The sequence below is a fragment of the Chaetodon auriga genome, chromosome 2 (assembly GCF_051107435.1).
Source record: "Chaetodon auriga isolate fChaAug3 chromosome 2, fChaAug3.hap1, whole genome shotgun sequence".
Classification (NCBI taxonomy): domain Eukaryota; kingdom Metazoa; phylum Chordata; class Actinopteri; order Chaetodontiformes; family Chaetodontidae; genus Chaetodon; species Chaetodon auriga.
The window spans coordinates 22,911,011-22,936,340 of record NC_135075.1 but is presented as its reverse complement, the minus strand read 5'-3'; the positions used below and the strand labels follow the sequence as shown (position 1 = coordinate 22,936,340).

Here is a 25,330-nt window from a genome sequence, read left to right as displayed (position 1 = left end):
GCCTGTGTGTTTATTTATAAAGGGAGGGCGGGGGGGCAAGGGCACTTCCTCGGTCTTTCTGGGGTCATACGATCCTCCCAACATGGATCCATAAATGAATGGTGGGCTCGACGGACACACCATGCAGGACCGGTCCCTGATTGGTTCAGTGCACTGCAGGAATAAACACTATCGGGGTATATATATTGGCGTCAAGGTGTGACACTTCCAAGAAACGAGAAACCCCCAAGATAATAAAGAAGAACCGCTGTTAATCATCAGATCATTCCGCATTTTTTTTTTTAAAGAAAAAAAAAAAAACAGATCTAGAAATTTAAGGATGAGGGCGCAGATTCAAAAAGTTCCTCAGATTGTTGAGCTGCTGAAAAATAAGTCTGTAGGACTGCAGCACTTCAAGCCAACATCCTCAGTGTGCGTCCTAGAGGAGAAGGATGCTGTGGAAGCTGCGCGCTGCCCTCACGCTGCGTCGAGAGCGCACAGCCTGGACGCGATCCCGGGACCCACCAACTGGCCCCTGGTCGGCAGCCTGGTTGAACTTCTCCGGAAAGGAGGCCTGACAAGACAACACGAGGCACTGGTACAGTAAAATGACAGAGTTTTTCTGCAGCCGTCTGCTTTTTCTGAGGGAAAACAGCCTTTTCTCACCCAGCAATAATGTTTTTAAACGAATAAAAGCATAATAAATGTGTGTTTCTATTCAAGATAGGTTTCTCTGACTGATTGCTGTCTCTTTTAATCTATTCCAGGTTGATTATCATAAGAAATTCGGCAAGATTTTCCGGCTGAAGCTGGGCTCTTTTGAGTCGGTGCACATTGGCGCACCTTGCTTGCTGGAGGCGCTCTATCGGAAGGAGGGAAGCTACCCTCAGAGGCTGGAGATCAAACCCTGGAGAGCGTACAGAGACATGAGAGACGAGGCGTACGGACTCCTCATTCTGTAAGCAGCCTTTCCTCTTCTCCTTCATTCTTTTAGAAAATGCTCACAGCTCGTCTTGGACGTACCTTGGAGCGCGAGTAAAGGCAAAAACGTTTTACATGACAGCGCACTGAATCCAAACTGCTGGTTTGCAGGGAGGGGAAGGACTGGCAGAGGGTGAGGAGCGCGTTTCAGCAGAAACTCATGAAGCCTACAGAGGTGGTGAAGCTTGATCGCAAAATAAATGAGGTGAGGCTCAGATACTTAAAAAATCAGGCTTTGTGTTTGCAACCATTTAAATATGTGATCATGGCTGACAGCTTCTCTGTGTGCATGCAGGTGTTGGTAGACTTCGTTGGCAGAATTGGAAAAATGAACCTCAATGGAAAGATAGAAGACTTGTACTTCGAGCTGAATAAATGGTCGTTTGAGAGTAAGTTCAACTGTTTTTGTTCAGTTATACATCAGAGCTGCAAGTGAGGATTATTCTCACCATCAGTTACTGGACTCATTGTTTACTCCCTCTATTCTATAGTGTATAAAATGGCTAAAACAGAGAATCACAACTGTGAAAAGTTTAGTTTTCAAATGTCCCTTTTTAGTCAACTATTCATTTCAGATCTGCAATTTATCATTTTGTCTGTCCAAAGCAGTTGGATGTATCTGTAATGCCAGTTTCTGTATGTGCATGTTATGAATATTGATACTGTTATACTCTTTATATAAATAAGGTTTAAATGAAATGTCTAAACATTTTGCTCTGAATCTCACTCTTTGCTTTTCTGTGTCATTCAGCCATTTGTCTCGTCCTCTACGACAAGAGATTTGGTCTTCTGCAGGAGAAAGTCAACGAGGAGGCCATGAACTTCATCACAGCCGTGAAAACAGTGAGTTCACCTGTTATTCCGCTCATAGCAGCAGCGTGTGCTGTAGCAGGGACACCTGGGACTGACTGAACCTGAAGAATCATTGTAGTTCATCAGGTTCATCAGCTGAACTGCAGCCATGGATGCAGCAGTCCAGTATCTGACTGACACTCTCACTGTATTTACTGGGATTTACTGGGGCAAACCAATATCATCCACAGTCGAGAGATAATAAGTGAAGGCTCACAAAGGTCTCACAGTGCAGTGGGTGCAAGAAAAAAAAAAAACAGATGATCCTTGAAAAGGATTGCATCAAAGATTTTCAGAGGAGGTGACAATGATTAGATTTAACACCTAATCCCCTTTTTTCTCCTTTGCTCTGCCTTCTTTGTCTTTCTTCTGTAGATGATGAGCACATTTGGCATGATGATGGTCACACCGGTGGAGCTCCACAAAAGCCTCAACACCAAAACATGGCAGGATCACACGGCAGCATGGGACCGCATTTTCAGCACAGGTACAAACATAAATTTCTATTACACTGCAAAATCCAGATACACAAAGGCAGCCCCCTCCCTCTTCAGATTACTATCACACTATCACAAAGTTCTGGTACAGTTTGCTCTTCTCCGTGACATGCAAACCAGTTTGTGCTCACATCCAGTCAGATGATAGATAGAGAAGAACAGAGGGGGGGGTGGATTTGAACTGATTGCCTCTGTGTTTTTTGTGTACTTGGTACTCTGGGTAAATGGCAGCCAGAGTTGTAGTAAACTGCATGACCTAAGAGGGAGAAATCTGCCAAATATTTGTAATAGGGGGTTGGAGGGGGCACACAGAGGGAGGAGAAAGATGATGCTGGTTGTGCTGTTTGTTTGGATGTTGCTCGTTACAACCTCTTGCTCAAAAACACACACATGACCACACACTTTCCTGACATTTGGTGGCAAAAAAAAAGTACTTTTGGCTGCGTGAGAGCGAGTGAGGTAGTTTTATTATTCGTTCTGAGTATTTTTAATGGCAACAAACTGTCAGACTTAAAGTTAGTTTTTGTTTTTGCGTCATGTGATTAAAATGATGTTCAGCCCTCAGAAACTTATGACTCACATGAAGCGTCAGGGATCAAACATTTGGAACAGCTGTACAGAAACAGAGAGGCGTCACGGACGTCTCGCAGTCTCACACGGTTCAGATCATATGGACGTAATGTCATGTAAGGACAAAACATCATTTTAAAAGTAGAACATAAACTTCACACATTACGTGCATGCTGTTTTGTCTTATATCATGAACTGTACACATTTCAGATTCACACACTCACGTACAATCTAATGCATAAATCATACTCAAAGAAAAGGACTTTAGTGCTTTAAAAACTTCATTTAGACTCCAAGCAATGCAAAATCGTAATAGTTGATTTATGCTCATAAATAAGCCCAGGATGAGGCTTGTTTTGTCTCAGATCTTCTTCTTCTTCTTTTTTTTTTTACAATAATGTAAAGCAGAGATCAATTAACAAATTGATTGTTTCCTCAGCCAAAGTCTACATTGACAAGAAGTTGAAGAGGAACGCCGTCAGAGCTCCTGATGACCTAATCGGTGACATCTTACATCACAGCTGTCTCTCTAAGAAGGAGCTTTACGCAGCCATCACAGAGCTGCAGATTGGAGGAGTCGAGACGGTGAGCTACAAAGACTCTCATGTTGTTTGACATTTTGGAAAATATGCTTAATCGCTTCATTGCAGATAGTTAGATGAGAAGATCAATGGCTCTCTCATGTGGGTCCATTCAGCATGAAGTTGCAGGCAGTTAGCTTAGCTTAGCATAAAAAGTGGAGATGAAGGAATCAGTTGGCCTGGCTATAAAAAGGTAACAAAATCCATCAACCAGCACCTCTTAAAATTGTTAATCTAATCTAATAAATTTCGTTTTAGGTGAGCTGCTTCCCTCGTTTCCTGTGTTTATTGTAAGCTAAGCTAACTAACTGCTAGCTGTAGCCCAATACTTAATGGACAGATAATGCACGAGAGCGATATCAATCCTCAAACTCTCAGCCAGAAAGCAAATAAATGTATTTCCTCAAACGTCAAACTATTCCTTGAAAGCTATTTCCTCCAGCTGCTCATTTACGCTCTGTGCTCATGAAGAAAAAACAGATTAGCACATAGCTGCAGGACACCTCCTACAGTACAGGCATGAGCACAGGTTAACCTTTTAAATGTTTTACCTTTCGCCTATTTTCCTTCGAGTAGGGAAAGGGAAAAAAAAAAAGCTGTTCAGCCTCTAAAGCAAACAGGTGCTGGAGTTACAGTGCTTCAAAGTGGAAAGTGAACGTGGTGGGGATGTAATGTTAACTGAGGAGCCTTTGAGGAACCCCAAACATTCCTCAGCTCCTAACAGGACCCCACTGAGGAATGCACTTATAGTAGCCGCCTCACTAAGTGACATCTCCTCTCTTCCTCTCCCCCTCTCTCTCTCTCCCGCTCTGCTTATGTTTCTTAGACCGCCAACAGCATGCTGTGGGCTATTTTCAACCTGTCACGTAACCCCGGCGCCCAGAGGAAGCTGCTGGAGGAGATTAGAGAGGTGGTAGCTCCTGACCAGGACCCATGTGGAGAGCACATCAAGAGCATGCCCTACCTCAAGGCCTGCCTCAAGGAATCTATGAGGTACAGTACAACAGGGTCAGCTGCTGAAAGCTCCTGGCTGCTACTGCAGTTACATACCTAGCAGGCAATAAACAAGACTGAAGTGACCTCTATGTCCAACTATACAGCTCATGATCAAGTTAAAAATGGCCATTGCTGTGCAGTACATCACAAAGCACCTACTTATAAATTAAATTAACACTCATGTTCATGTCAGACTCCCTGGCTGCATCATGATTTCACCCAGTACCACGGAGATTAAAATTTACACACATGACTGGCTCAGAAACAAGCTTCATGAGATATGGTGGCATGACCAGCAACAACCAGTGGTCCCAGCTTAAAATCCGCTGTGTGGTCACGTTCAGTTCACGTCCTAACCCTGACACGGTCCACTTTCTCCTCTCATGCAGTCACAAGTTGTCTAACCTGTTATTTAAGGCTAATTCCATAACCACATCACCCAGGGAATGTACATGCCCTCAGAGTGGAGATTATATCTCACCTCATCTTGCACTGGGAAAAACATTGGAGTATGTTTAGCTCCTGTTAAACAGCTTAGATATGTGTGTTATGCCACACTACAGCTTCGCTGAGGCCATATTTCCCATACGCTTTTTCTTTTTTTTGAAATTCTTACAGGTTATCGCCATCAGTCCCATTCACCAGCAGGACCCTGGACAAAGACACTGTGTTGGGAGATTATGCCATTCCCAAAGGAGTAAGTGGCTTAGTTTGCGTTACCATACACCTGACATGAGCAGATTACGTTCCTGTATTCATTTACATTTGACTGATGTCTGAACGAAACGTCTTACAAAAACCTGCTCACATACTGTACAAAGTCTAAATGGAGCAACTCTAATACAGCAGCATGTGCAATTCAGTAAACTGCATGGAGGGATCAGGTTTACAGTAACAAGGTCTTTACTGGACCTCGTAATCTACCGTGCTACCTGTCTCACTTCTCTTTTGCAAGGAGTGAAAAACGTGCCATGTGTGATTTTTGAGTGGTATTTGTAAAACAGCAAAAATAAGATTGTTATTTTCATTAATTCACAGACAGTTTTAATGATAAACACCCATGCTCTGGGCTCTAACGAGGAGTACTTTGACGATGGGAAGCAGTTCAAACCTGAGCGCTGGCTGCGGGAGAACGGCACCATCAACCCCTTTGCCCACGTTCCCTTCGGCATCGGGAAGAGGATGTGCATCGGCCGACGGCTGGCAGAGCTGCAGCTGCAGCTGGCCATGTGCTGGGTAAGATCAGACAGTTCAGTTCAGTTATAGACTCATGTAATACCAGCGTTCATAACACTACCTGCAGATTCTCTTTGATTTTTCTGTCACATGACTCTCACAAAGCTTTAACTGACTGATCAAATCGTCCTTGCAGTTGGTCAGAGACTACGAGATTGTGGCAACAGACAATGAGCCGCTCGACGTGATCCATTCAGGACTTTTGGTTCCCAATAGAGAACTTCCTGTTGCCTTCATCAAGAGATGAGGTGAGAAGAAAATCTCTGTTTTTGCTTTTTTTCCAACAGTAGTTTGACATTTGGGGAAATATGCTTGTTCTCCTTTGTCAAGAGTTAGATAAGAAGATTGATACCACTCTCTAAATATGAAGCTAAAGCAGCAAGTTAGCTTAGCTTAGCACAACGGCTGGAAACAGGGAAAGAGCTATCCTGACTCTGCCCAGTGCTAACAAATCCACCTACCAGCACCTATAAAACTCACTAATTTACATATTATATCTTTTATATTTAATCAGTACAAAAATAAAAAATATAAATATCAAAACAACAAAAAAAAAGATGAAATATAACATTAACATTAACGTTAATTATTGAGCTACCATCAGAACCACTGGACAGAGCCAGGCTAGCTGTTTCCCCCTGTTTCCAGTCTTTGTGCTAAGCTAAGCTAAGCTAACTGTAGCTTCATATTTACCCTACAGACACCAGAGTGGTACCAATCTTCTACTATGAGTCTGATCTTTCATGAGAAATGTAACTCTAATGTAGCTTCCTCATTCACTGTAACTACAGAAGAACATGCAGACTGTGGCATTCATGCTAATTCATTATTTCCTCTTCCCCTCTCCTCTCAGGCTCCATATTCAACTCGTCTGGACGTAGTGACAGAAAGATGATACCTCTGTTACCATGGCCCTGATGGTCCAGTGACTCCCTGTATTGCTGCTCTGTAAATAGAAAAGAAAGACAAAGAAATTATTATACATGTAATCACGCCATAAATACCTCAAGCTTATTAAAAAGTATTGCTTATGACCATTAATGACTGACCAAAATACCAGTTGTTATGTACAAACTGAATGTTGTACCAAGGCAGCTGTCCTCAAATCTTAATGTAATGTCGTCAGTTCAGTCGTGTATGTAAATGTCAACCTATTACTTTTTGGTTTTCTTTGTTTAATAACTTATATATATATATATGTATGTAGGCCACACATATGTTTATTTTTCATTGTGTATATCAAGTGCAATTATAATATTGTATTATTGTACATTGTTTTATGTAGAGACATATTTTATTCACTGAAATAAAAATTTTAAAAAATGAATCAAAGCCGCTCCTGTTTTTATTGGTCAAAGCGGTTCATTGGCAAGATTTAGTGTTAAAATCTTTGGCTAATGTGGACTTTTTACAGCACGAGGAGCAGAGTTAGGTAAGTATTCACATCATCATAGACTAAATCGAGCTAATCCATCCACAAACTGCTGAACTGTAAATACTTTCAAACATAGCTGAGTTTTCATGGATTTTGTGTAGTTTCACAATCTTGTTGGCTTTTGACGTTCAGACATTTACCATTTTTTACCATTTACATTGAAAATAAGGACGCAACTAATGATTATTATCATTACAGACTCATCTGTCTTTAATTTTCCTTGATTAATTGAATAATTGTTTGTCTATTAAGTGCCAGAAAGTTGTGAAAAATGGTGATTATAATTACCCAGAGCAGAGAGGGACATCTTCAAATTGCTTGTTTAACCAAAAACAACAGTCCATAAGCCAAAGTTTACCATCATGCATAGCAAAGACTTGGAGCCCTTCTGGCAGGGCCCGATCCCCAGATTGGAAACCACTGCTGTAGATAACGAACAGCATTTGCAACCTGCAGCACATTTTGGTGTAATGAGTAGATGCACTGTGGTTTTGAGCTATTTGTTGTTAAGATGAACATTTCCTTTTGGTGCTCTTCTTAAGTTGATTTCAGAGGCAAATATTGTACTTTGTATTGTGCCGCATGTATTTGAACACTACATTTAAGGACGTAAGGAGTACATATATTATCTTCTCATAGGGAGAACTTAAAGTGAAGCTCAGGCCCTAGTGAGGATTGAACTCACGACCCCTGGTTTACAAGACCAGTGCTCTAACCACTGAGCTATAGGGCCCTGCTGTGATGAGATATAATGCACATTTTACGAGAACTGCAGATGGATAAATCAATCTCACTTTGCTTTGCACCTTATCTAATCTATCACCCTTGGTTCCTAATCAGCGAGGGTCAGTGTTAACATGTGTTTTACTATTCTGACCCAATCCTACAATCTCAAAATCATGTTACACAAGATCCTCGCCTACTGTTACTGCATATTGAAGTTTACTGGGTTGCTTGTGTTAAGAAAGAGCGTTATGAGGTTAGGAGCTTAAACGTCACGTTACTATATTTGGATTGATTGGATTGTAACTAACCCAAATAATAAAAAGAGAAACAGAGAGGCAATTCAAGTACTTCCTCCTTTGTGGTTTGAATTTTTTATATAATCACAAATGTATGTCAATTACATTTACTCAAGTACTCTGCTTAAGTAATATTTTAGGTACTTGTGCTTTACTTTCCATCAGATTTATCTTGTGGCCCTTTGGTGGGGAACCACTGGACTGAACGACCTCACAGTACAGTGTATAAAGTAGTGGTTGTGGTACTTTCCCTCACTGTGAGTAAAGATTTGAGTATTTCTTCCACCCCTGCTTGCTCCCTCGATCTTAAGCGCAGAGGATGCTCCTTTGAGGACAGCAGTGTTCACATCTTAGACAGTCAGAACTAATACTTTGAAAATACTTTGATGCATGCCACGCTGATGACTCTCACATGAGTTCCATGTGACCTAAGGACTCACATGTGACCTCAGGTGACATCGACATGTGAACCAGTCAGAAAAGGTTAAAATGCCTCCAGTCCAAGAGGCTTCGTGAGTCAGGAGGAATAAATCAAGATGAAAACCTTTGGAGACAGTAGACAACGAGTGACACATGAGTATGTTTATATATTCATGATTTGTGGGAATATCTGCTGATTCCTTCCTCTGTGAGTCAAGAAGTAAAGAAAACTGTGACGTTACTGCAGCGTGTGTTCAAGAGTGCAGATATGAATGGAAATACTGTTTCTGTCTATGCACATTTTAAAGGCCTGTGATCATTTAAAGGGCCTGTTGAAACAAATTGCAAAAAAAACAAATACGTCACCTACGTCTGGTGGTGTGGCCATGAAGTTTACATCACAGTCATCTGGCTATTGTCCAAAACAGCTTAGAATAAGTGTATTGTTTTATTATATTCTATATTTACTGTATACGTTTTATTCATTAGATATACTTTCTACTAAGGAGGAGATGGTTACAAAAGGAGCTTGTTGTGAGCGTAACAGGAACACTTTGAACAGACAAAACCCACTGCTGTTCACATGTTCAACTATCATTATTGTTTTATTTTTTGAAGAGAGAAGCACAACTTTAACTTAAGGTATCTTGTTTGCACTTAAAGAGAAGGCCCTAGTGAGGATTGAACTCACGACCCCTGGTTTACAAGACCAGTGCTCTAACCACTGAGCTATAGAGCCACGTTCTGATACTGAGTCATCTGTTACACAGCGAACCAGATGAAGGATGAGAGCTGACTGAAGTATGATCCAATGTCTTCTTAATAGGATAATAAAAACAATAATAACAAAATGAGAGCATAACAAGAAAGTGTACCTGCATTGTTTTGGAAAAATACACAGGCTACTTAATGACTTATATCATAGCATGTATTCTAATAATGTGGAGAGGACTGAAGATGACTGCCCAGTTGGCTAACGGAGTAAAGGCAGAGCTCTCTTAAACACATCTATGGTCTCTGCACAGCTACAAACCACCGAACATGAGTGGGAAAAATACTGCTCATGTGTTTTTTATTGTAGATGAACTGACCCTTTAAATAACAGACGCTGAACTCTGTGTGGATGGGAATTGTACAATACTACCACCCAGTGGCCAAAAGCTGTCAACACTCACTTTTTTTTTCTTCATCTTTTTTTCATTGTGAGGGAAAACTTCCGTTCTGTTTTAAAGGCCATTTTAATGCATGAATTGGATAATCTGTATGTTACTTAACTTGATATTTCATTCCTAACTGTCACATGTATCCTACACATAACCCCCCACTCCATACATTACCCATTCAATATTTATTCCTTTGTACTATTCGCATGCTTGTACTGTATGTACATAATTATTTATTATATACTTATGGATGTAATGGATAGTAGATGTACCCATCTTTGTTGTCCTTGTTTTTAGGCTGTTTCTAGATTTAAAGTAACGCCACAGGAATTCAATTCAATTCTACATAACTTTGTTTGTACCTGTAAGGGAAATTGTGCACAGTAGCTCAACAACTGGGTCAGCAGATAAACACACGACAGATACGGCAGAAGAAGAAAGAAAGCAAAACATAAAGCTATATATAGCTGAAATAATGACAATGTGACCTGTCCCCATTTTCATATCATTATCGTATGACAACAGAGAACAGATCGCTGGAGGGCCTGCACTGTGCTTCCCCTTATGCTTCATAATACTGCAGGTATGCTGTCACTCTGCTCGGCACGCACAGGAGGAAATGAGGCCTGCGTTTGGAGCTAAAGCTGCACGCACACACACACACACACACACACACACACACACACACACACACACACACACACACACACAAAGGCAGGTCCGCACCTCCTCTCCGCTTGTCACCATCAGCAGTGACAGGAAGCGTCGGTCGCTGCGCGTTTTTTCTTGTCACGGTGTTGGATGTTTTATTTGAGCGCCTCTCTGTGTTTTAAACGCATCTTTAGAAGAACTCTGACAGTTTCTTTAATTACTGTAACCTTGTCGAAAGACAATTGAAATATTCTAACCTGGAGATGACTTCTGGAGGTCTGGGGCTCACGGAGGGCCTGGCGCAAGACATAAGCCAGGAGGAGCTGGACTTCTCCGACCTGTTTCTCTATAATTCACCTGGAGAAGATTTTCCTGTCGGCTGTGGAAAAGGTGTGTGGCAGTTATTTTGCTTTTACAGAGACTTATCATTAGGATGCATTATGATCTTCTCTGAGCATTTTATTATACTTAGTATGAGTATTTTTTTTTATTTATAACGTAGAGAAATGGTGGCTTTGTGTTGACCTTGAATTTAAAAGTATTGAAGAGGCTTTTGGAGGCTTTTGAAGGCTTTGGGATACCCGTCAGTAAGCACTTAGCTGTCAGGTACAGATGTTTTACTGTAATCCTCCTCTGAGGGGGAAATCAATTAGACTCCCAACTCGAAGGAGGAAAAAAGTTCAAAATTCTTCTTTCCTCTCTAAAATGTGTTTTTCTTCTTGTCACTCTTCTCGATGTTTGAGTTTCCCTCTGTAAAATAATGTGCAGAGTTTGACTCGTTCACCTACAACAGGAGGAAAGTTTCTCTGCTCATCTTAAATGTGAATTTAACACGTGGACGTACGAGATGATGTAGAGACGTTGGAATCACGTCTCAGATACATGGAATTTGGCCTGGTATCTTGGTGCATAACAATAAACATAGTAAGAGAAAAATGAAAGTAAAAAAAAAATAAAAAGTAAAATCAAGAATCTTAAATATGAAATAGACATTTTTACAATACAAATATGAAAGTGAAAAAGAGCTGTACAATGTTTTGAAATTGAAAACATTCACTGAGAACAAATGTTCACAGTATAAAGTATAAAGAATGTGTGCAATGAGCCGAGAAAACAATCCAAAAAGATGTATTGATGTAACATATTGAAAGATGTGAAGACTTTGATGTTGTGGAGCCTGATGGGACTCAGTGTCAGTAGGGGTCCCCGGCTTTGGTGCAGCTGCACTCGGGGAGAATCTGTTGTTGTGTCGTGAGGCTTTGGTCTTGATGGACTGTGAATGCATCACAACTAGTTTTGAGCCAATCGTTGTTCCAGTGTGTAAGTTACACAAGCGTGATGCGGAAACTTGGAGCCTCCTGTGCGTACGCGGGCAAAAGTGTAGATTTACTTTAAAGATTTTTGAATTAAGTTTTTATGCATCAGACTATAATTTTTAAGTCATGATGATTATTTTTATATGTCTTAAAACATGTCTGGAGGGGGTCTTTGAATTATCTCAGGATACCACAAGTGGTTAAGTACTTAAATTGTGCACAAATTAATCCTTACTTTGGTTACTGACAGATGACTCAGGGGCTCTCCTTCACAACGACAACCAGCCTCCTGTGCTGGTGGTCGACCATCACGCTGTGTACATCTCCAGCTCCAACCATCCAGCCTCCAGTCAGGACCTCCACTCTCACAGCCCAACCACAGAACACCTGTCAGGGGCAGTGTTTGACTCACTGGGGCTGGCGTCAAGACCGGGGACCATGCCTGCTCCCAGCCCCAGGATTGAGATCACTCCCTCGGGTGACTCTCTCAGCTCTCAGACCCTGGAGCCAAGCCCTGGCACCAAAGCTCTGGGGGCCTACAGGGAGTGTGTGAGCCCTGCCAGCAGTAACTCCTCCACAGGCTGGCCTGCAGAGGTGTACTCCCCTGTGGCTTCACCGTGCGTCTCCCCTTCTAATGGAGGCTGTGGCATGGGGTTGTCTGGCTTAGACCTCTGCCCGGGCCTGCAGGGCATCCACACCTCTTCCGCCCACTCCTCTCCAGGAGCCTCGCCCCGCAACAGCATCACGGACGAGACCTATCTTCTGCCCCAGCACCAACGTACCACCACATCAGTTCCCCACCAGCGTTCCCGCTCTGCCTCACCCGGAAAACGCTCCTACGAGGCCCACTCCTGTCAAGGGGGCACTCCTGTCAAGCAGCGCTCCCGCAGTCCCAGCCCCATCCCCTCGCCCCATGAGCAGCACGGATCTTTCTACTCCCACCAATACCAGGCCCAAGCTGAGTTCCAGCCCATAGCCCAGACCTCCTCCCTGGTCCTGGAGGAGATGCTGAGCAGCCTGAGCTCCAGTCTGCCCAGAGCAATGCCCTCTGCAATGGTGCGAAATCCACATGGGCAGGCCCAAAGACAGGACTGTGTGCATGGAGAGGGGTATGACTGGGCCAGTGAGCAGGAGAGGATGGACCGGGCAGGGGCCGAAGTCAAGTCTGAAACCCTCTATATGCTCCCAGCTGTGTGGCCTCTTCCTCATCCGGCCCACCATGGAGCATTCGGGTGTGTTGTTTGTCCTTTCTTATTACTTACAGAACTCAAATGTAAGCACAAAATGACCAGTTCTTACACCATTTAATTGACACCCTTTCTTTAATTTTCTCCACCTTTCTGTCTTTCTCTGTCTGTCTTTGGTCTCAGTGGTCTGCCCGTGACTCCACTTCCATCTTTAGAGCGGTCGTTGCCCCATCAGTCCGGCCAGTACGAGCTTCTTATCCAGCAACAACCCAAATCTCACCACAGAGCTCACTATGAGACCGAGGGCAGCCGAGGAGCCGTAAAGACATCTAACGGAGGGCATCCAGAAGTTCAGGTGCTTTTTTGGGGGGTTTTGTTTGTGCACAGAAGGAGAAGCAAGCAGGAAAGAAACTTCGCAGTAAATTTAAGATGGTATTTCCTGGATTGTGTTGTGTTTGTGTAAAGCTGACAGCCATGCAAATGAATGAAAGATCCTCATGTCACGACTCCCACAAGAAGAAATTATGAGGACATTATGAGAGGAAAAACCTCTCATAATTACAAATCAGGGACATTGACATATCATAACCATTTTGGCACATGGGTCTGGCCTATTTGCTGCTCTGGTGGGTTAATTAATAAGTCATTGCTGCTGGGTTCTTGCTATGCCAGTTAAATAGCGACCTGTGAAATCATCCCCACGGGGAAAAGAGATTTCTGCAGCTATGGGCATTAATGGTATTACAGTTTAATTCAGTGTGAAGCATGCATCTAATTGCCTTCGTTGCCCTTATTAGCTCCGTGGGTACCAAGGCACAGCTCCACTGGGACTGCAGGTCTTCATAGGAACAGCCGACGAGAGGCTCCTGAAACCCCACGCGTTCTACCAGGTCCACCGCATCACCGGGAAGACCGTCACCACACCCAGCATGGAGAGAATTATGAACGGGACCAAAGTGCTGGAGATCCCCCTGGAGCCGAAGAACCACATGAGAGTGGTGTGAGTAGCACATGGAGAAACTGTGGGATACATGTTAAACAAAATAAATCACACATAAATCAGTGATCTGCAGAAGTGGCATTTTGCTCGTCATCTCCTAAAGTTACAGACGCAGAGATACACTGAACTGAGTCACCAGTGCTGTGCTCTCTGTTTTCTTTGATTCTGTTCATAAAGTTTTCTGTGCTAATTGCACTTTTCTTTCTATCCTCACCCATTTTGGCTTTAGCCGCTCATACAAGCAACAAGGTTTTTGCTCCAGACCAGTTGCTGTTGTTGCTAACGGAAATATAAAATGCATCACTTCCTGTGTGCCAGACAGTTTTTCCAGGAAAGGCCAACAGTTTTGATGAACTTGACGTACAATGAATCACTGCAAAACAGGAACAGAAAAGTAATTTTGGATCAAAGTGTCATGACTTTGATGAACAAATCTGACTAATTGAAACATACACAGATTACACAGAACTATAGCCTGACTGTATTCCCAGCAGATGGCCTGATTTCACAACACTCTTTCATTTTATCTGTCATTTCTTACCTTTCACAGGATTGACTGTGTAGGAATCCTGAAGTTGAGAAATGCCGACATTGAGCTGAGGAACGGTGAGACGGACATTGGACGGAAAAACACCCGTGTGCGTTTGGTGTTTCGCATCCACATTCCTCAACCTGGAGGCCAGCTCTTGTCCCTTCAAGTCGCCTCTGATCCTATTGAATGCTGTAAGGAGTGTTTTGACACAGAGTATTGTAGAACTTATCTTTATCTTTACATTACTGTTTATATCTATATGTGTAAACTTGATGAAATATCTTCTTAGAAATGAAAAGTTGAATTCATAAGAAGCAAAACAAACCTTTGATTCATTCAATACACTGGATTTTTTTTTCTTTTTTTCTTTTTACCTGTGTTCTCTTTCACACACCTGTGCCTTCCTGTTTCCTCAGCCCAGCGCTCGGCTCAGGAGCTCCCTGCAGTCGAGAGGCAGGACCTGGACCGATGCTCAGTGCTTGGTGGTCAGCAAATGGTCCTCACCGGACAGAATTTCACATCCGACTCCAAAGTGATATTCTCAGAGAAGACACAAGGTGAGGAAGAGATTTTTTTGACCAGTAATCTTAATGTCTAGTCATGACGTGTTTGGCTTTTTGAACTCACTCTAATTAGATTTTCTAAGTACCAAAGATGAGCCACAGGTAGTGTCTTGGTAGCTGAGTGGTTGCAGTGTGTGCTGTGTGGCCACATGGTTTTAACTGCTGGTTAAATTCTAGCTGGAGACCTTTGTCGCATGTAATACATCTGTTTTTGTCTGCTTCTTATAAAGGCAAACATGCCCCAAAAAAAGATGTGCCACACCATATAATGATATTGTACTTTAAAGAATAATCTGACATTTTGGGAAATGTGCTTCCTGCTGAGAGTTAAACGAGAAGATAAACACCACTCCCACGTCTGTATGTTAAATATGAAGCTTCTGTCAGCAGCTTGCAAGTTCACTGTCTTAGCATGAATAACAACAGAGAAGAGCAAGGCTTGCTATGTCCAAAGGTAAAAATCTGCCTACCAGCACCTCTAAAGCTCATTATCACAGTATATTTCAGTAATCCACAGGAAGTCACTGCACCAGTCCAGCTCCTATATGCCCATAAAACCACAAATTGTTGTACACAATTCCACCTACCATCACGTTTAACTTGTATACTTATATTATATTGTATTTGTACTGATTTTGTCGGACTAGCTGTTTCCCCCTGTTTCAAGTCTATATGCTAAGCTAGGCTAACCAGCTCCTGGTGGTAGTTTAACATTTACCGACACATGAGTGTGGTATCGATCATCTTGTTTAAGTCTCAGCTGGAAAGTGAATCAGCATATTTCCCCAAATGTTCCTTTATTCCTGTAATTTCCTTTATGCTGTGCGTCCAGATATTATGAAAACTCTTAATGTGTGTGTTATGTTGACCTGTGAGGTTTCTATGATTAAAATAGACTCATATTTTATGCAACATCCACATACCTCTGAGGCAATATCCTGCTGTAGTGTATTCACCTACTCACATAGTATTTGTATTTTCAGATGATTTGCATATCGCCCAGGCAACATCAGCTTTCGGTGACGCACGTCTTCTTTCAGCCCCCACTTTTAATTCTGGCAAAATGAGCCATTAGTTTAAACTTTTACTGGAGGTGACAACTTTTATTTATTTCTACATGGAAATTTCTCACCTTGTGTCTGCTCTTTCTGCCCACACAAACTTGCTGGGTTACATGGTTTGAGAGCAGGATGGGTACAGTTGACTGCATGTAAAGCCTCCCTACTGCTTGGTGTGGGGTTTTATGCAACAGGATGTGGTTAGATAGACTGATAAAGATTCAGACCCAGAGCAGAGGCTTTTTTGTTTCTTTCAAAGCGTGGGTAGAAAACAGAAACAGCAGGTAAAAACTGAGGTGGGAATGAAACACTAAAGCAGACGTAGAAGGGGAGCTTGTTTTCCACTGACTGTTTGTACATGTGCTCACATGCCGTACTGTAAATTAAAGAAAGGTTTGACATCATGTGATTTCTTACAAATTCAGCTTTTTTCAAGCAGTCAAACATGTTAGATGAGAAGATAAATGCTACTCACATATCTGGCTGGTAAATTTAAAGCTACAGCCAGTTAGCTTAGCTTAGCACAAAGACTGGAAATGGGGAAACATCCTGCTGAAGGTAACAAAATCTCAGCACGTCTAAAGCCCAGAAATAGTTAATCATACTGTATAACCCTCAGTGAAAACGCCAGGCCAGCTGTTTACCCATTTTCAGTTTTATGCTAAGCTAACTGGCTGCTGCGGCTTCATATTTTTTGTACAGAAATGAAAGTGGTCTCATCTCGTCAACAAAGTGAATAAGCATAATTCTCCAAATGTCAAAACACTGCTTTAAACTTCCACTGCTTTAATGTCTGCATTCAGATGGACAGCAAATCTGGGAGGTGGAAGCCACTGTGGACAGAGACAAAACACAAGCTGTGAGTTAACCTCCACTCACCTGCACTGACACATGAACCATAGATTTACATAACCGGTTACAAATTCACCTATGACCACACTTTGCTGTGTGCCTCCCCATGCTGCCACATATTTCATATTTAAATGACTTCACTTTTGAAAGACTTTGATCTAAAGCACACAAGCAAGAGATTTGGGGCTGCCAACGCCTCTCTGTTTTATGGCTGTTTGTCTGAAGAGTTTTCATGTTGTGTCACAATCCCTCTCTAGAACATGCTATTCGTCGAGGTCCCTCCGTACCGAGACCGGACCATTTCCCAGCCGGCTAAAGTCAACTTCTACGTCATCAACGGGAAGAAGAAGCGCAGTCAGCCTCAGCACTTCATCTACACTCCTGTGAAAGGTACATATATCTGCTAGCATCTCTGCTCTGTCATTACAGGAGGAGGAGGGGTACCTTTGAGTGAAGGTAAGGTGACTGAAAGGTCAACAGAAAAACTTTCTCACCTCTGTCAACACAAGCCTCAAGCTGAAAGACTTGATGCAAGCATGGAACAAGCATCTGGACCTTTTCTTTTACACTGATACCACTAAATGATGATGAACATAAACAGAGCATTAAACAGGTTATGACGTTGCTATTGTGGCGAATGTGCGCTAGCTCAAGTCACCTTTGAGTAAGTCAAACTTACATTAAATGGCGGCACTTGAATCAGATTAGATTTATCTGCTAAACAATTAAAAGGTGCATTTCAACCAGAAGACAGTTTAGCACAGTTGTGACAGAAGTCTATGATACTTATTTACAGTGATGTTGTACAGTTTCACAAGAAATCAATCAGTCAGTAGCTGTTAGCAGTGAAAGGCAACCGCAACACAGGTTTTTGCGTAGGGGAACAACTCTCACTTGCTCTAAAACTGGAAAATTTGTCACTCTGCTACTGTTTCTGCTAATGCTCTCCACCCACAGTACATTTAATACCCACAGCCGAAATGCAGATGTACATTCACTCCTGGTGATGAGCCCTTGATTTTTGCTCTAGCACCACCATGAGATGACATTTGTGGTTGTATGCAATATTCATGACAGTAAATTCTGACTTCGGTTATCCCCTGAGTTTTCATGTAGCACCACCATCATGCCAAAATTTAAACTTCTCATTACTTTGGTTTATTACCAGATATCTGCAAAATGAATGCCACCAGCCTCTGCTGCACTTTGTGTTTAAAAAGTAAATGTTAACATGCCAACAGGCTAAACTAAGATCCCTGTAAACACTACCAGCTAAACATCAATGTTAGCACTTACGTTAGAGCCACTGTGTCTAGACTAGTGTGACTTTTGTTTCTGTTAAACTTTTGTTTCTGTACTCGTGCTCTTGTCAGTGAGTTAATTTGATCTGTCTTGTCTTCCTTTGCTGAATGATTGTTGTTTTTGTTTTCTAGCTATTAAAGCAGAGCCTCTGGACGACTACCAGTTGAATTCGTACGGTTACTCAGACAATCAGTCTCTGACTATGAAGTCACTCTATCATCACCTGGAGCAAGACAGCAACCTTCAAGCCCTGAATATTTCTCCAGCACTGTACCATCTAACCACTGTCGACCCCAGAGCCCACATGCTAACCCCTGATCCACTGGACGACCAACCAGTCTATTACCCATCCAGCACTCTGATCAACAGTCCCATGCTGTACCACAGCGCAAACCAACATTACAGCAACTGTGGTACCGCCCTCCTCTGTGGATCACCAATGGCCTCCCACCCAGCCTCCTCTCCCAGCCAATGTGTCAGTGCCAGAGCCCCTGTGGCCAAACTGGGCGAAGGTCCTCACATTGGTGATTCATTAGAGGCCTGTTTGATGCCAAGACATCAGAGTTTTGTGCAGAAGGTGCTGCCTCTGGGAAAGTCACCACCTTCAAGATACATCCAAGGTCAAGCTCAAGGGAAGGCTGGAGGCAGAGTGGAGCCAGGCGGCGAGCGTCTGACCCAGATCAGCTCTGGGAGAGGAAACCACGAGGAACGAGCTCCAGAGAGGGTCACAGTCAAACAGGAGAACCTCCGCTATACTTACCTGGAGGATGGTGAGTATTACTGTTAGTATTGTTCTCTGATTCTCTGCTTTTTCAGTCTTGACTTTTTGTGTGTACTAACAAGGGCAGCACTTTCTGGCAGCAAAAGCAGTTTTGCCGTCAGCCATGTTCAGACATGTTTAGTTTTAAAAAGTCTTTTAAAAGCAACAGATCACTGAAATGTTCAGCTAGGTTGCAGACAATATTGCATTAATTGCTTCACAAAAAATTTAATGAAGGGATATCGAGAAAAGAACAAACAAACTTGAAGTCTGACATGACATACTGGAGCCTGGAGGATGGGTAATTGTGGTCCAGTCTGCAAATGCATACACGCACACTGCAACTGTATGCTTGCAAATCCTGCGTTGTGGTTTTCTGTGGGGCCTTTCTATTCACTTTCCTATCTCTTTCAGTCTCACTCTGACACACACATGCGTGTACTTGAAGAGTGAGCATGCCCAGTCTGATTTGAAATAAATCAACTTGCTTATGATTCTTGTTGCATTTGAGGACAATGAAAGAGAAAGAAGCAACACCACCGTGAAGCAGAGAACAAGCGATGTAGTCTGACCTTTTTTTCTGCGGGGGAACGTTTGTGTTTAACCCTCTGTGATAGGAGACAGGAACAGGAAGTTTACTGTATTAGCAAATACATGCAGACACACCTGCGGTTAAATTTAAAAAAAAGAAAAAAGCAGCTATGTCCTTTGTTCTGGTCGCTGACACAGACTGGGGTAATAGTGAAAGTTTAGGTCTCTACATCAATGTGTATTCATGAGCATCAGAAGCAAATTACTCATTATGTACTCCTGAGTTAATGTTATTATTTCTATTAGTTATTGTGAGATTAGATTTAATATTGATAATCTATTTATTATTTCTGTCAAAAGATTCAGGTGCAGCAATCGTCCTTGATCAGTCCAGAAACGCTGAATGAATCACATGAATCTTTATAATAGAGACATCTCGTGGACATAAATGTAATTGCAGTTCTTCACATCATTGCAGAAGTTATCATTTGGCTGATTTTTGTGTGAAATTAGAACATTTCTTTAGAAATCTTGGAGGTTTTGGCAACCTTTTGTTGCATTCCTCATCCCTCTCTCTCATTTTCTGTCAAAAGCATTAAATGGCTACAAAAATCGATCAAAACAAAACACTGTTGTACACCGGACAACCCCCAGAACCTCCAACAAAGCAAACATGTATAATGTGTTGATAATCACATATCAAATAACCATGTTGTCTTGCTTTATCACAGTGTACTTGTGAACATTAAAGTTGCTCACATCTATTTGTAATGTTTTCCAGTGAATGACATCATAAGAAGAGATCTGAAAGGCCACAATGGAGAGTGATCCTGCAGCAGCCCTGATGTCCATCAGACGTTAAGTTTAAGCAGACAATATTCACTTTCCAAACTCAGCTACAACATTTCACATGAAAAACAGATCAGCTGTTTGTTAGCCTTTAATATTGTCATACTTTTTTTTTTAATCCTTAGCAAAAATAGTACAACATGTGTGTTACCTTAGACCGTGCATCTATTTTGTCTTTATTTTAACCTGTTTGACTTCTCTCTGTTCATATATTTGTACAACTGCTCTTTGTAAGCATGTATAAAATATTTTATATTAAAAAAAATCTGTTTCTATGATTCAGTGTGTTTGCATTAAGAGCAGGAACAGACTGAAGAGAAACTCAAATATCCTCATTCAACACTTTTTTTTTTTTTAATTAGCTAATACAACCACTTTGTATTGAAGTTAATTAGATGTATCATTTCTACAATTAAAAATTAATCTCCTTTCTGTAAAAACTTATAGGAGGCAGTACAGGCATGTTCAAATATTCAGTGTATTGCATAAAGACAAATAGTAAAATTGAAATACTTCAAAATATATTAATTATCTTGAATTGTTGATGCATTACCATGTAAGCACAATTTTTATGTCTTAAATGCTTAACGTGGGTAGCCCAAATATATTTCTGCATCAGTTATGTGCTTTAGTAAGTAAGCGGTCTACTATTTGCCGCTGTAACTAAGATTTTTGTTTTTATTAAATGAATACTTTATGCTCAAAATAATGAAAGTGAAAGTATAGAGTTTTTTATTTATTGTTTTGTCAGAGCTTGACGTTCAACCCAAACACTCGTACTCCGTGTATATGTAAATATCTATGATAAACATTAGGGGGCGATATTTTCAAACCAATTTACCAGGGCGGAAGTGGAAAACACAGTTGTGACATCACTTCCGATAAATGGCTAATTATTCCTCCCTTTGGAAGCTAAACTAGCATTTTACCTTCTTAGTGTTTCACCGCTTAGTGAGTTTTTGTCCTCATTTTAATGTTTACATTCCCGTAACGACGAAGAAGAGTGAAGCATTCCCGCCACTGGTAAGTTTTTCATCCCCGCATTTATTTTATTCATTTATAGCTCAAAGCTGTGTATTGAAAAATGTCGCTGCACTGCTTGACCATAATGTAAATAAGCCGTAACTGCGTTGTTGAGTGTCGCATCTGGTTCTTCACAATATAAATACGCAGAAAATATATTTTTTAATCAGCGTGACTATTTGAGAGCAAAATACATCATGCGATTCACATTTGTAAGATTGTATTTTGTAAACGTTATGTGTTTACAGTGTTTGTAAGGCCGATGAGAAAACACTGGGGATCGCTGTCATAATGTTGATCCCCCAGCTGTTGTTTGAAGATCGAGCACACTGAAGAATAACCAACCGAACATCTGTTCAACAGCATCATGTCTGCAGAACTGGACCTGTCCCCTCCAGAGGTCCCTGAGCCCACCTTTCTTGAAAGCTTACTGCGCTATGGGCTGTTTCTAGGTGCCATCTTCCAGCTCATCTGCATCCTGGCTGTCATCCTCCCCACTTCCAAGGGACATGAACACGTAGGTAGACACTAAAGGAAGGAGAGGAGCAGGTCAGCCAGGGTTAGGGATATGTTTTGGCTCAGATTAAAGTGACACACTTGGACGCAGCACAGGCAGTGATCACTTTACACAATAACCTCTACCTGATGTTGTTTCCTTACATGAAGTAATCGGGAGAAATAGGGGATTTATAGCTACGAAATGTTCCAGTTGAACCCAAAATGTCACATCTGCCTTCTGCTAACTTTAATCCTCTTTGCCATCAGGACACATATAATCAGTTTAACCTGATATGTTTTGACACTTTGTTGTCATCTTATTATTGTGGCTGAATCAAGACGTGAGCAGCCAACCAGATTGTAGTCAGTCATTCGCTCAAATTAATGGCTTGGGTGTATTCAAGGAATGTTCCAACACAGATTTCAAATTTTATTCAGGCTTTTTTGTAAAAAGTTTTGAATGCGGACCTAAATTCTGATTTTGTATCAAGATGGGAAGAGGACTTCGAAAGAGGGTTAATTGTTGGAGCCGCGATGGCAGGAGCTCTAGTCACCAAGATTGCTGAACTGGCTCATGTTTTAATAAATAATAACTTAAGTGGCATCTGCATTTAGCTTCATGGGAAAAACATCAGTAAACAGGGTCAGAGATTGTAGATGACAGCGCACATTTGATTACCATGATGCTTGTACATTAGTGCGACATGTAAGGAAAAACCAGTGTGGAACTCCTCCCCGAGTGACTGAAAATGTCAATGCAGGATGTGATCAGACTGTGTCAGCGAGTCGACAATTACACAGAGAGGGATATTATGGTAGGGTTGCAGTGCGTAAACCCATCATTACAGGGATGAATGCACATTTGAGAGTTCAGCTGAGCAAAAACCATCAGTCCTGGTCGGCTGAGATATGGAAATAAGTGATATGGTCAGATGAGTCACCCATCACCATATTCTCAACAAGTGGGTGAGTGCATGTGTGGCGTACACCAAGACAGCAGTAAGTACAGGCCTGCATGCTTGACCCCTAAAAAGAGGGAATCCAGTGGCTCTAAACTTGAACACCTTGGGGAGATTTGGGGCAGACGTGTTAGACGGCGCTCTCCATCACCATCATCAACACCAAATGAGGGAATGTATTTTGGGAGAATGGTGTTCTCCAGTAGACTTTCACAGACTTTGTCGAATCGATACCAAATCGCATTGAAGCTGTTCTGGTGGCTCATGGCGGCCCATCACCTCACTAAGATACTTTATGTTGGTTTGTCCCTTTAACTTGTCACCTGTCCATATATTTGGCTCAATAAGAGGTGACATACAGCCAAGTTATGAGGCTGCTAGTCCTCAGCGAGTGCAGATGACGGGTGTCTTCTCATGCATATACAGACATCACATTATGCAGTTTATCAATGTACAACATGCTGAGGTAATTTAAGTGAATGGTTTTGATGTGCAGGTAATATGTCACTGAAAGACTGAATGTTTTGTTGTGTAATGATTTTGACAGACTACAGAAGAGGAGCAGCATAATGCTCTCTATGGTGGCTACATCTCATATCAAACTGATACTGTTAGAAACGTGCAGTATGGCATAGCTGCTGAGAATAGTATATAGGAAAATGGTGTAATCAATACATTTATTTTTATCTACAAGTTCTACAATAAAACCAGTTTGTCAAAAAAAATCTTGCAGAATGTTACCACTCAGTCTTTGTGAATCACAGACAACCCAGACATCAATTAGCAAGAGTCGTGCTGAACATCTTATTTTTGAGTGTCCATGAAGACAGAGCCACCAAGGGCTACTCTCACGAACCTCCATACTGACAACTGTCAGGAGAGATTATTTATAGACAAGAGCAATTAAATCCACTGTCTAATTATTCTATTTTCAGATGCACTGATTACTCCACAGCATGTCGCCATTTCATCCTTCACTGCAGCCTTCTGTTGCATTCACAGAAACAGTGCTGACAGAGGGAGAGTGCTGAAACACGTCCGAATTTCTTTTGTTTGGTGTGTGTGTGTGTGTGTGTGTGTGTGTGTGTGTATTTGTGTTCATGTGTTCCAGAGACTCTGAGATACATTTACACACAGTCTGAACTATCTGCGCTGAAGAAAAACTGCCTTAGTAAAATGTATATCACTTATTACAGCTAATTACCAACCCACTGTGCACAGTGTGTTATATAAAGCACAAACTGTTTCATGACGAGATTTACGTGTGGCAAAATTCTCTGTGCGTAGGTGTCCAATGGCAAAAAGCATTCTCCAAGTACATCTTCAAACACACTTATCAAAGACTGGGGCTTCGTTCTGAAATGCTTCCTGTGTTTGCTCTGCAGGAGGAGACTGAGTCCACTGATGGCAAGGCCACTGAGCAGATGAAGAAACCTAAAGGACCAGCACCCCAGATTCGACAGAAACCAAAGAAAGAGAGCAAAAAGAAGCGATAGTTTGTGCTGTGTGTGTACTTGTGTGTGTTACCTGCTTGTATGTCTGTCTACAGTTACCACTACAGATGTCTGAAACACTACTGTCATATTACGACAATAAAAAATAATGTGCAATGAATTTAAGACACTTCAGAATGACCCTGAACTGTGTGTTCTATTCACGTTCAACGTCTTATTACTCAGAGTACAGAGAGTAAGAGGATGGGGTTTGCTGACATTTATTTTTCTACAGCTACATACTTTATTGGGCATATTTGTCGTGCATTTGTTTTATAATTGAATATCATTGATTGAATTGTATTTGACTTGCAACAGATGAATAAATACACTGTGTAGTCATACACGCAAATATTCATTGCTAAATTGGTTTAACTGAGTAAGAATGAAATCATGTACTGGCCTCATATTTACTCACTTTGTATGGTAAAATAAACTATGACTTCCTACAGTTTTGTGGCACCAGAATAGTTTGACTGCATGTGGGGTACATTTAATTAATCCTTTTTCTTTTTTCTTAACATTTACATGATGTTCAGACACCACTGATGACACTTGTAGTCGTTACAGTATCAACAAGTAATAAAGGAAGATTAAAGCAAACAAGCAGGTCATAATTCCATTTAAGAGCCATTTTTCAGGAATCCATTGAAAATGTATTGTTAAAAACTTTAATCGGCCGGTATGTAATACAAAATATGCCTCAAAAAGCCAGCATTGGTCAGGCTCTAGTATAAAACACACCTGGATATGTCATAATCAAGACTGAACAAGGAAAATATGAGATTTGTGTTGACGAGATAATATTTAGTTTTTCCTAAATTATTTTCCTAGCCAAGTTGGCTATGTTTGAAATAGGCTAACAGATCAAAAATGTATTTACTCTCTCCAGCAAGTAGTTCCGACCCTCAGTTGTGATGACTCACGTTCGAAACCGTTGAAAACTCTGTTTACGGTCCGTTCACCTGTGAGGCCGGAAAACGGTTAAGTTTGATATTAATACGCCAATCCAAAGTGGCCGTAC

The 25,330-nt window shown here is 41.6% G+C and overlaps 3 protein-coding genes and 2 non-coding genes across 5 annotated transcripts; 3 read left to right on the top strand and 2 right to left on the bottom strand.

Moving 5' to 3' along the window:
• The first annotated feature begins 281 nt into the window (after nucleotides 1-281).
• cyp24a1 (cytochrome P450, family 24, subfamily A, polypeptide 1) lies at nucleotides 282-6,868 on the top strand. The gene is made up of 12 exons (XM_076748994.1): nucleotides 282-577; nucleotides 747-937; nucleotides 1,072-1,165; nucleotides 1,256-1,349; nucleotides 1,712-1,803; nucleotides 2,188-2,299; nucleotides 3,319-3,464; nucleotides 4,287-4,453; nucleotides 5,075-5,153; nucleotides 5,495-5,692; nucleotides 5,829-5,940; nucleotides 6,546-6,868. Exons 1-11 carry the CDS (start codon nucleotides 320-322, stop codon nucleotides 5,937-5,939), a joined length of 1,542 nt encoding a protein of 513 aa, XP_076605109.1. The 5' UTR covers nucleotides 282-319; the 3' UTR covers nucleotide 5,940; nucleotides 6,546-6,868.
• Nucleotides 6,869-7,787: 919 nt separating this feature from the next.
• trnat-ugu (transfer RNA threonine (anticodon UGU)) lies at nucleotides 7,788-7,860 on the bottom strand. Its single transcript has one exon. It is a non-coding gene; the product is annotated as a tRNA-Thr (tRNA).
• Nucleotides 7,861-9,235: 1,375 nt separating this feature from the next.
• Nucleotides 9,236-9,308, bottom strand: trnat-ugu (transfer RNA threonine (anticodon UGU)). Its single transcript has one exon. It is a non-coding gene; the product is annotated as a tRNA-Thr (tRNA).
• Nucleotides 9,309-10,561: 1,253 nt separating this feature from the next.
• On the top strand, nucleotides 10,562-20,485 carry nfatc2b (nuclear factor of activated T cells 2b). Its single transcript, XM_076747826.1, has 10 exons — nucleotides 10,562-10,773; nucleotides 11,950-12,931; nucleotides 13,070-13,241; nucleotides 13,684-13,886; nucleotides 14,437-14,609; nucleotides 14,835-14,975; nucleotides 16,843-16,898; nucleotides 17,149-17,281; nucleotides 18,325-18,963; nucleotides 20,266-20,485. Exons 1-10 carry the CDS (start codon nucleotides 10,647-10,649, stop codon nucleotides 20,310-20,312), a joined length of 2,673 nt encoding a protein of 890 aa, XP_076603941.1. The 5' UTR covers nucleotides 10,562-10,646; the 3' UTR covers nucleotides 20,313-20,485.
• A 682-nt stretch (nucleotides 20,486-21,167) lies between these two features.
• On the top strand, nucleotides 21,168-24,912 carry manbal (mannosidase beta like). Its single transcript, XM_076744640.1, has 3 exons — nucleotides 21,168-21,356; nucleotides 21,720-21,873; nucleotides 24,199-24,912. Exons 2-3 carry the CDS (start codon nucleotides 21,724-21,726, stop codon nucleotides 24,307-24,309), a joined length of 261 nt encoding a protein of 86 aa, XP_076600755.1. The 5' UTR covers nucleotides 21,168-21,356; nucleotides 21,720-21,723; the 3' UTR covers nucleotides 24,310-24,912.
• The last annotated feature ends 418 nt before the right edge of the window (nucleotides 24,913-25,330 follow it).